The sequence below is a fragment of the Gobius niger genome (assembly GCF_951799975.1).
Source record: "Gobius niger genome assembly, chromosome: 14".
Taxonomy (NCBI): Eukaryota; Metazoa; Chordata; class Actinopteri; order Gobiiformes; family Gobiidae; genus Gobius; species Gobius niger.
In genome coordinates this window covers 15086155-15098283 of record NC_136865.1, presented here as the reverse complement: position 1 = coordinate 15098283, position 12129 = coordinate 15086155, and the positions used below count along the sequence as shown (strand labels likewise).

The window sequence follows — 12129 nt, the reverse complement described above, 5'->3', positions numbered from 1 at the left end:
AGAAAATGAAATTGCTGATGTATGTTTAGATTAATATATGGATTTATGATGGAGCCAAGTATGTCAATTTAGCGTCTGATTCTAATATACTTATAAACGTGAGGCTCTCATTTGAAATGTTTGCACAGCTCTGGAAGCTTTTAGCTATAACTTGCTTAATCAAATTATTTATAGAAGACTATATTTCGCTGCCCAAAGTAATTTCCTGATTTTTATAGAATGATTTTCTCATTTGATTTTGTGTGATTTTAGTTCTTGACATTTGTCCAATTTGCAGTGAAAGAAATATATCACTACAGTTTTAGCTTGAGAGACTTTGCTGCTCAACGCTTTGTGATTTGACCTTTGTTTTTTAAGCTTAATGCACACAAACCTCTGGTTGCAGTCTATGAGAAAGTGCAGATCATGAGACGTGCGTTGATGACGGGTCTTTCGTTGCAAAAGAGCAACCTGTGGCAAGATGAGGCCTCTAAAATGCTGAGGGTACTTGGAATGTAAAACGCTTGCTTATGAAACTTCTATCGTGCAAAAAAAAAAGAAAAGAAAAAAAATTGTCTCTGTTTTATTTTTGTACAAAGGAAGAGCTATTTAGAGCGTGTATGTTTGAGCACGGCGAGGGTGGCAAACCTTCTGCAAAATTGAGGGCTTTTTCAGTTTACAATGGCCTTATTTGTGTGGACATTGTTTCAATATTGTAGCACACAATTGAAGGTTCTTCTGACCAATATATTTTGCTTGAAATATTGTATGAACTTATATAAACTATATATATATATATATGTGTGTACATAGTTTTCTGAATGTATTTACTAATTCTTCAGCTAGGACTATGTAGGAGGTTTTGTCATATTGTTTGTTACTGACTTTTTTCAAGGGGCTGTCCTGTATGACCCTAATTTAAATATACTGTACTATACTTGTGTGTCCTATATTTCCATTTCAGTCTGAAACTAGTATCACTTCTGTCCTGCAACAATGATTTTATTACTTCACATTTGCAGCGGGAGGATGCACACTCCCAACATATAACCATATTTATTATTTATGAACATACTTTCCAGTTGAAGTTTAGTATTTTTGAGATTATATGACAATGAGTATAACACATTGAACAACCACGTGGAGTTTCTAATGATGCAATTGTACTCACTACAAAGTGCTGTATTTACGGTAGCATACTCTTAGCCTTCCATTCTTTGAAATATTTATGGTGGCAATAAGCCTCGGCTGTAGCCTCTCACTGTCGGTTATTATTGACCTTTTCCTTGCTTCGTAGCTGGGGGCTTGGCTACACTAGGTGAGCCTTATCAGCTCCAAACTTATTACAGGCATAACATTCAATAGAATACTTGCCTTTTCTGACCAATGTAGCAGCCTTGAAACATGATCAAAACAGCCACCAGTTCATTGTTGCTTTGTTAAATCATGAGCTGCTTGTTGTTGATGATAATTTCGTCTATACTATAAATGTCTTAAAATGTCATGTGATGTCAGCACAAACTACAGGCCAATGTGATTTCTGTAGACGCTCAAAAGAAACCAGCCAAGCACAAAAATTACTATTTCTCAAGCAAAAATGACAAAAAGTAGGCACAGATGATTCACCCTGGTCTTTGTGCTTCTTTCTAATTGGCTATGATACTTCATTTAAAAGTCTTTATGACATGTTTACAATGGCACAGCAAAGCAGACTGATGCAGGTGTTGTTTATGGCTAAAAGGAACAGGAATCTGTAATTTTTTACCTGTGCTTTGTAAATGTTTTCTATGTGCAGTATTTGATAATGTAAAACTGGTATTTTTGTGGTTTGTACGCTGCAGAATTGATTACCTAAGGTGCACGTAGTTTTCTAAGAAAATGGAACCAAACAGAAAAACGGGGGATTCAAAAGCCTGTATTTGCATGCCCTTGGACATCTGGACACAATGTCAATAAAGTTTATTTCAATCACCAATCTTGTGCTGTGTTTGTTTTAACCATGTGAGGGGGATGAAGTAAATATGGCATAATATAGTTTATGAAGTATTATATGTTCTCAGCACCTCATGTCTTGCTGCCTGTAGTACAAAACACACACACAGTCAAGTTAAAGCCAAATAATATATTTGTAATATTATTACTTGTACAGTTATGCCGCGAAAGTGAGAGACAATTTAAATAACCCTTCTGAAACCAATGTAAGAAACATTCACATCAAGTGATGGTCCAAGGAAGTGAAGACCAAGAAAAAAAAACACAGTTTTTGTCATTAAATAGAGGCACACATTCATTGTGTTTACCTTCATGTCAAGCTGTAGCATACAATGGCAACTTAAGCATTATTGCCCATTATGTAGACTTGTCTTGTCCCCAAACATACAAGGTTGTGTCTTCAGGGTCTGTTTATTTGCAGCAATGAATAAATAATTGTTTGTGAGAGTATGCCTTGTAATAATATTAACTATAAGACACATACCAGTAGAAAATGTTTAAAGGACAATCAAACAGAAATCTCAAAAACAGAAGCATCACAATTTTACGCTGTACACATTCAAGATATGTCCAGAGTTGGTCTCGACACAAAAAGACATTCAGAAATACACATTCCAGAGACACAGTCAGATTGGTATTTACATTCATGCAATTCACAGAAAATACCTCATTTTTGCATCGTTGTGCCCTGTTTTAGATATTTACACACATTCAACAGGGGATGAGGTCTCCATTTTAGACAGGTAGATTGTTAGACATTTCAACATTTTCAGCAACGCGCCTGGCCCTTTATGGAAGCAGCACAGTGACATAACTGTGAGTGGTTATGGTTAGAGGTAAAGCGCTGCAAAGCAAAATGTTTATATGCTAACCTTATAACTTATAAAGTATAAATATTTTTTGAATACTGCAAAACCAGGACTCTTTGGTCGTGCCAAATTGACTTCAGGATTACACATAGCTAATAGAGAACTAAGGACAAGCCCTTTTAGATCCCATAGAATGCAAGCTGTGGATCCACATATAAATTTAAAGTAAATATAAGAGTTATAGCATAGTAGTTTCAGAATATTTATAATCCTTTAACGATTTGTGGATTTAGCCTTACCTAGCCTAGTATTGTGTATTATACACAAATATTAAAAGTGCTTTGTGAACAGACAGACCAAATAAGGAGATTGAATTGAAATGACAATTATTTTTGAGTAAAATGTATTGCTTATGAAAAGTACTTGCTACAGCAAACTAAGGAAATGCTGCATAGACAGATTCATGCAAAGCTCAAAAACAAAAACGTAAAGAGAAAAAAAAGGACTAAGACGAAACAACATGCAGGACAGTAAAAGCATTCAACAAAATTAGTTAGTGATGTATTGCATGTCATACTAAAAAAAACGTTGCACTTCAGGCACACATTGAGTTAAGCTAGGCTAGGCTGCATCAAACCACTCAAGTACATATGCATCCATAATATTCTTCAGTTTGACAGGTTACAACAAAGCAAAAAGAAATCTCAATCATTGTGCAAAATACAGTGTGAAGTCCCAAATGATTTTGTTCATTTGAAAAAAAATAATAATTTGAAACTATCAAAGGCAAGCACTGAGTTCAGCAGAACACAGCGGACAATGTGGACAGACCAGAAACGCAGTACTGCAAGGTTTAAAAGGTTTCATGGTGGAGGTAGGAGAGGACACCCCACCTCTAGCCCTGCTCCTCTGGTGTTGTCCGATGGTGAGTCTCAGCCGTAGAATCACAAAGTTAGTTTACCTGTGTGCCACGATGTCGCTTCCCGGCCCAAACAGATCATTTCCATACATGTGCGGTCATGTGCGCCGAGCTCGGCGCCGCTGAGCCACCTTGGTTGTTGTATCCCATGTCGTTACTGTGGTACGCGTTGAGGCCTGCCATGTGCTGAGTGAGCTGAGAAAAAGACAAAGACACTCCTTTACTGCATCTTTCAACCCATCAGTACGTCGATTGGAGTTTGTCATCTGTGCTATTAGAAAGACACTATTTGGATTTGTGAGTATTTTCTCCTCTCAGAAGATGCGATAGAAATGGTGACTCTGAGGGTGTTGTCACACAGGCTCTTGACCCGAGAGCGGCACTTTTGGGGCCAGTGTGAACCCAATTTTTGCGCAAAGAAAGAATGAATATGCACTGCATGACAGGATTTCTGACGAGGCAAAATGGATCAGGCATGCCTCGCTTCCGCCTGTCTTGCGCAGTAAAGCTTTGGGAATTTCAGCATACAATGTTCTGTTATACATCAAAACCCCAAAGACATCTTTTATCAAAGCACCACCACTATTTTTGGATGTGCAAAGACCCAAATAGTGCTCTTTATCAGGCTCTGCGAATCATGTACACAATAAGTTCAATCAAATCCTTAGCATTGCTAGTATGGATTCTACACACACACAAAAATCTGCAAAACATTATTAAAAGTAATTTTAACAAGTAGATACCACAAGCTCAGTAAACAACAACATACACCTTTTTAAAGCCTTACAGAAATGGTAGATTAGAAAATTCACCTGTGCAATGTTCCACTGCAGCTGCTGGGCCTGCTGTCCGTACATTTGCTGCTGCCCTAACATCCCATTCTGCTGCTGTGACACCATGCCGTGGGCCATCCCGCTCATGTACGGCGATGGAGCTGAGTTAGACTGTGGCAGGACCCCCTGGCCTGCCACAAGGCAGCTCTGCTGCCCTATTAGATTGTTCTGCGCTCCCAGCATGTTTTGTTGAGCTGCTATCATCCCGCTCTGCTGTTGTCCCATCATGGGCATCTGTGACGTCATCACGCCCCCTCCCATCGGCGCATGCTGGACAAGGGAATGGTACGAGCCGAATGTCTGAGCAGTGTAGCCCATTTGGTTCATGTACAAGCCTTCACAGACACATAACAGGAAGAGAGAGAATACACTGTAAGCTTACACAAACATATGACTGAATACGAGAGGTTGTTTGCAAATCAAATGAGAAACACGTGTAGCCAGGTCATTCTTTGTGGATAAAGGAGGGTTTATTTATGTTTTGTGTAATTTCTCTTTAGGCTAACAGTGGCAGAAGTGACTTTTCGACCCTCACCATGAGCAGCCATGCTGTTGGCGTGCACTGAAGGAGTTGACGCATACAGGGACAGGATGGAGTCCTTGGAGAGCTTCTTGACCTCTTCTTTCTTTGGAGCAGGATCTAAAAACAGACTGAGGTTTTCAGGCACTGATGCAGTCACTCGACTGTGAGGCAGGGAGCTGGAGATGGGCTGAAGAGGGCCAAAGAGAGGAAAGAGTCACTGATATGTTTAAAGGATCTTTTGTATGTCATAATAATGAAGTGTTGGTCTTACTGTTGCTTTTGTGGAGGATGGTGGTAAAGAACTGAATAGATCCAGCCCTGTGTGGTTTAAGGCTGGGCTCTCAAAACTGTCTGAAGGAGCAACTTGACCATTTATTACAAAGGGACCTGGGGCATCTGAGACATAGATTTGCACAATAATAAGTCTAATATATCTGTACAATACAATAAATTACATAGAATAGTTTAGATTTGTACCTAATCCCAGAAGGTCTGTCACTGCCTGGGAATCAGTTTTCGGGCTGGTGTCTTTTTTCTGTCGAAGATAATACATGTCTCAGTCAAAACAAACTTTTTCAGGCTATGAGTGAATCATGGACTTACCAATTTCATCTTCTCAAACACCACTGGCTCCTTTGGTATATTGTCACAGCTTTTCTCTTTCTGTAAAATATGAAAATGCATTTGCACATCCACAAAAGAAAGGAGAGAAATGAAATTGCTGCATTGGCAAAATTACATTTACATCTTTTTTTATTTTATTTACAACTTTGACATTATAACTATGTCCGTGCGTACCCTGAGCATCTGTATGTCGATGACTTTATCCATGTACTTCTTCTTCTCATACTTGTCTCTGATAAAGATCTCTGCTGACTGGTCAGTCTCTGGACGCTGGAAACACTCGGGAAGGAAAGCTTCATAGAGACGTCTGGCTTTGGCATTTCCCATCTCTTGAACACACTGAAACAATGCAGTCTTAGTCAGTCAACCATGATACGACCAGTGATGCTAAAAATTATAGATGACCTTGTTATTTAATTGAGTCATGAAGCTGATACAAACCTATTAGCCTGGTTTATTTATTTGGTCGGGGCAGTGCGTGTTAAAGGAATAGGCCACCGTTTTTACATACTAAAATATGTTCTTACCTCACTTAGACGTGTTAATATATCCCCGTCTGGTCTTTGTCCGTGCGCTCTGTCACGCAAACGGAGCACATACGCAGCCTCTCCCACATGTCACATAGCTCCAAAAAAGCTCACGATAGAAGCTACCAAGCTCTTCCACGTGTTCCCTATTTAAATAAAGTTATGTGAAGTGTTTTCATGCGAAGTATATTTACCCAGAAATGTAGCATGTCGATTTTATAAGCAAATAAAAAGGGGGACTATATTGTGAGGCGGTCTGATACGAGGAGTAAAACGTCCGCGCAGTAACTCCTAAAGGTTATTGACGGAAGTGAGCGGGGGAAGCGCTATATAAATAAAGATCTTCTTCTTCTTCTTCTATTGTGCATCATATTTTAGCAGCAAACATTTAGTGGCGAACGGACTTCATGCTCTACCAAATGTGTCAATACAAAAGAAGTGCCGATCCGTGGTAAAAAGAGGCAAAAGTGGGGCGGGACGGAATAAGGTGAATAGAGCTGGACAGCCCCACCCACATCTGGTCACATGTCTGGATCCGACGTAAAATATCCCATTTATTTTATTGATTTTATCTGTTTTCTTGTAATTTTATGCAACTGTGAAGCACTTTGAATTGCCTTGTGTATGAAATGCACTCTACAAATAAACTTGCCTTGCCTTGTTTCATACATAAATATATGAGATATTTATATTTTACGTCAGAGCTCTAAGTGTACAGTAAATAGTGATTGACTGATTGATTGATTGATTGATTGATTGATTGATTGATTGATTGATTGATTGATTGATTGATTGATTGATTGATTGATTGATTGATTGATTGATTGATTGATTGATTGATTGATTGATTGATTGATTATAGTGCGGACCCACCTGGACCTGTTCCTCCGTCCACTGGTCCAGATTGACCGACTTGACTTTGGAGATGTGAACTCCCAGGTTTCGATGGATTCCAGCGCATCTGATGCAAACGAACACACCCAGGTTCCAAGACGCCCATCGTGGTCCTGTAGCAAAGAAAAAGAAAGAAAACTGTAAAATATAAATTATGTATTGTAAATATGTGGTCGGGAGAAAGTTAACACGGGTACATCAACAACAGTGCTAATGGTTCACAGATCGAACTGCCGACCCTGAGTACAATTCATACAAGCAATATAAGTGCATTACCAAATGTGTCCATTCAATGTACAGTACATTTAGTTCTCAATGTTGAACTAGAACAATGATCTGCAGGAACAAGATAAAAACAATCGTACTTCAAGCCAATGCTGCAGATTTACAACTCCCTAAAGGCAGACCGTCTAACCCTCTGTTCTCTATATTGTCCTCCACACACAGTGGAGAACCACTTGTCTCTAAGCTTGGCTAATCTTCCTCAGACACTTGCTTTAACCTTGTTCATGCAGATGCCCTGCAGCCCCACTAGAGGGATCCAAGACATTCTTTTCTCAACAGATGAGAGAAAATAAAGATTTACTATTGCCATAAACTGTTGGTGGTATGGAAAGTTCTGGAGACGGTGAAAATACAACCCAACAACAGCCTTCTTCAAACTAATAACTTAATAACTTAACCTCTGTTAGTCAACATTTGCGGTGAGGAACCCGTAACATTTCTTGGCTTCCTCTTTCAGTTGTTCTCACTACAAAGTACTGTAGTTTTTAGTCAGTCTTTTTAAATCAACAGTTAAGTATATTGTCACTGCTGACCACACAAGTATGTTTCTCTCCATGATTTGACATGTTTCATTAATTATTACTTCAGCCTGTAAGTGCTAGCATCTCTCAGACATGAATAATTAAAACGCTTGTGTAAGTCATTTTTCTTGTTATTTACAATTTAAATCAACTGCTCGACTGAAATACAAAGTTTGTACATAGCCGTATTGGATTATTGGATGTGTTCATTATGGTTGCTACTATCATTATTAACACAAGCTAGAAGCCTATTTAAACTATGGCCACTCCTCAGGGTCAGGGAAGTGGTCAGAACTGCCCAAACCCAAACCACTTCACTTCTTGTTTACAGTTCCACTAATAAGAATTGTCTTTGTTCTGGGCTGGGTCAACACTGGGAGTTGTCACGTCCTAGCGTAAAACGACTTCTCGCTTTTGACAACAAAATTTGTTGAAGACTGTTAAAATGGACACCACAAACATTATGGTAGACTATAAAGCATTAGGTTCAAAGGGTGTCATAAAAAGCAGAGACTAGCCTCAGCATAAAGCTGATGAGTTATTGTGTGAAGGTGACCTGGATAGTGTCCATGATGCCTAATTACACTGCATTCATCACAACACATAATGTCAGGGACCTGCAATGAACTTTATAAAGAAGCGCCTGTAACAAAACAATGTATGCTCTACATCTTTGCCACTTTACTTGAATGATTGTTATAATGACTGATTGAACACAGGAAGGTGCATGCCACTCATTAGCCTATTTCCCACAAGGATAAATGTGACCGGTCCGGGTTAATCTCAAAGCTCATGCCATATGCAAGAGCTTACCCTGAAGTAGAATGTTCATATTCAGCCATCTTGCTCCACAGTGACTCAATGAGCAGATGGACCTTTCTCATTATTTAGTATGTGACCACTACAGACTGTTCGGCTCTCGAGAAGTGGCTCGGTCGTCCTCCAGGCCTTGAGTCATGCTTGATGGTATATGATGTGAGAAAGAGGGCCATATGGGAAAACAATATGACTGGTAAAGTTAAGTGATGTATGAAGAGATTCCAAAGTAAACCTTTGCTATGTATGTACAAAAGATTGATTGATTGAGCTGTTTATTTGAGCTGTTTACATTCATATGTTTACAGTTATTTAAACATTTCATCACAATTAGGCTCAAAAGGAGTAGGCTGAAGCAGAGCTTATGAGTGCCTACCCCTCATTCACCATTATTAATCACCCTCATGCTGTATACATTCAGTAGTGACTTTTTATATTTTTTGTTTTGTTTTTGTTCAACAGCCTGTCAATTTGGAATTGATTTTGTTTCCACACGCAAGTAGACACATAATAACACGTGTGCAGTTGCCTATGGATTACATTCAGTTCATTCTTTCAGTGTTATAAAAGATCATATTCACAGACATCATTTACATTTTACCGTACATAAAGCTGTTCCTCACTTAGAGTCCACAATGAGTCTGGTGGATACAGTATCACAGAATAGGAGTGTGCAATTTATCCAATTTGAGCAAAATCACTATCAACATGGTCTACTACTGCCAATTATCTAGCAATTACGGCACACACACACAACCTAGTATATGGAACCGTACAAAGCCATATATTTATTTTAGATTAACAGGCAAAAAAACAACGCCAAAAAAGACCAAAACAAACAAACAGATTGACCTACATGAGGATTCTTCCCCCTCTATATCGCTCCGCCCCAGTATTGCAGATGTTACTGAGATAATGATGAATCTTTAAATATGTTGAGAGAACAGAGTATGTAAACAAATAAATACATTTTTCTTTCACACCTCACTTTTTGCCAGTGGCCTTCAACACGGTAAGATAGAGGAAGTGTCAAGAAAAATATAAACAGGGGAAAGGTGGAACTGTACTGTCTCGGTCTCTGCTAGAATATTTATAATGTTCCTGTATGTCTCTCTATGACAAAATGTACTTTCCAACAACGTGTTGCGTACTCGTCACTTTTTGCTGCTGAGCCCTGGGACCTGCTGCTCCTCTGACGGCTCTGGACAGGATGGGAGCACAACTCAGGTTTTGGTGTAGCCAGGCGATATCTCCATGGCAACCGCAGCACATAAACACAATTACAATGATGGGAAATACAGGACGAGACGCTATTATTGCGGTGTGTGTACACATGCACGACAGGAGGATGGATACACCTGCTACACTTGCCACATCACTAATGTCAACAGCCTGCATATGCTACTCGGATGCTACTGCAATGTCAAGGCTGTTTTATAAAGCGATCTAAAAGTGCATGTAAACTATAAAGCTAAATAAGGTCCTTTCTAGCAGCATTATTGCATGTCTCGTCAACAAGACAACCCAAACCTGCCTCTGTAATGTATGCACATGGAACTAAGTTTGCAATTTGATAAACATCCTCAGATAATTCAAACAAGAAAATATTGAATGAATGTGTATGAAGAATGTAATTTGTGGTAGTGGAAGGGCTTGGTGTGCAGTACTGTGAGTTGGACTCAGAAGTACTTTGTTGACTGTGGGGCATACATGTGCATAGCGGCTATTTTCTTCTCTTAGCCACTTAATCCCATCTGCAGTGATTAGACCTGGCTGCAGCACTCAACATCCATCTGCTGAACCCACAGAGACTAAATGAGAAGTATGAAAACAGGAAGATGACAGTCTGAGATCAAATTTCACTGTAGCACAGTGAAACTATCGAAGTGTGAGGTCAAAAAAAGAAAGTCCATTAGACAGGCGTGCAGTTTTCAAAGCTTTTCCTCTCCAGAATATAATATGGTGGGGATCAAGATTGCTAGTTTGGCAAGGTGAACTGATTCAAAAGAAAAACACACATGTACCGAAAATAACAGACTGAAAGATCTAAATAAAAATAAAAAGATATTTTGCAAATACATGTTACGTTTATTGTTATTTCTTGTGGAACTGTATTATTCTGAGAACTAAACTGGCAAATATTGCCTTTTGTCCATGCAAATGACCTGTGTTGGCAAAGATGACTGTTTATCTCAAAACAGCAATGTTTACACCTGTACAGGCCTCAAGCAGAACAGGTTCTGCCTTTTAAGTTGATGATACAGTTCAAGGCCTACAGGAAACAGGGAAGACTTTAATTTCCTGCAGTATCCCCACAAAACAATAATAAATAGCCTCGCCCATGAAATAAATCTCATAAAGCTTATACAGACTGATCATGGATGTATGAGATTAGCATTATTAGCCTCTCTTCACAGTGTACAAGTAAACCCCCAAATGTATAGCCTAGATATTAGATACCAGCTGTAAATGCAAGGATGCTGGCCTTCTGAATATAGAGCCTACCTAATCTAGAACAGTTTGTCCACCGGTCTGGTCAGGTATAAGTGTAACCCCAGGACACGTTAACTTATTGTCACTCACAGACACTGTCATTACGCGTGTATTCATTGTGCCAGTGAATGAACTCGTCCAGGCTTCTTAACTCCAGCTTGGCAGGTGTAGCCATGCCACGAGCCCGGTACTCATTATGATCCTATTGGTTGAGACATTAGCCGATGTCTTCATTCTGAGCGTAGCTTCTAAACTGAGCAGTCGAGGACAAGCATCACTGTGCAAACGACAACACCGGTTCATTTTTACCAATACAAATTAGTACCTTTACCTTTGGATTCGCAGTCCGCGCAGAATTTATTCTCCTCCTGCGCTAGGAGAGAATTGAGGACAGATTGGTATCGGTCAATGTCTTTCACAGATTTGCCCGTCATTGTAGCACGAGTCTTCCGCCTCCACCTCTGTTATCACAATCCAGACGATAGTTTCTCAAAATGAAGCAGGGATCCACTGCGGTGCGTTGTTCCTCTTCGCCTCGCCACAAAGCTGTGCGCGTTTCTCACGCGCAAATGGGACGGCCGCCTTCAACCAACCAGCGCGCGCTTCTCAAGAAGCAGCCGATTGATCCAGGCAAAACGTGAAAAGAAACGTGATTCAAAATGTCTTCTTTAAACGGCGTATCCTCCCGGTGTATTGTATTGTCCAGCCTCTCTCTCTGCCCCCCTCAATACCCACTCATGTCTCTATCTATGAGTCACCAAATTATGAGTGGAGATTACCAACAAAAAATAAACACACACACAACACACAGGCTTCAACAAAATAGCCTATTTGCATTTAATTGCGAATGTTTTTAATCAATATCTGTTCTATTGTAGGAATCGCAAGTATCCCTGGTTTGTTTTTTTCTGATA

General features: G+C 39.6%; 1 protein-coding gene across 1 annotated transcript; it reads right to left on the bottom strand.

The window, feature by feature from the left end:
- Positions 1-181: 181 nt before the first annotated feature.
- On the bottom strand, positions 182-11923 carry smap2 (small ArfGAP2). Its single transcript, XM_079571294.1, has 9 exons — positions 11547-11923; positions 7080-7213; positions 5854-6018; positions 5659-5718; positions 5533-5590; positions 5327-5451; positions 5068-5242; positions 4512-4867; positions 182-3894 (listed from the first exon to the last, which is right to left on the bottom strand). The coding sequence occupies exons 1-9, from the start codon at positions 11647-11649 to the stop codon at positions 3778-3780; spliced, it is 1293 nt and encodes a 430-aa protein (XP_079427420.1). The 5' UTR covers positions 11650-11923; the 3' UTR covers positions 182-3777.
- Positions 11924-12129: the final 206 nt, after the last annotated feature.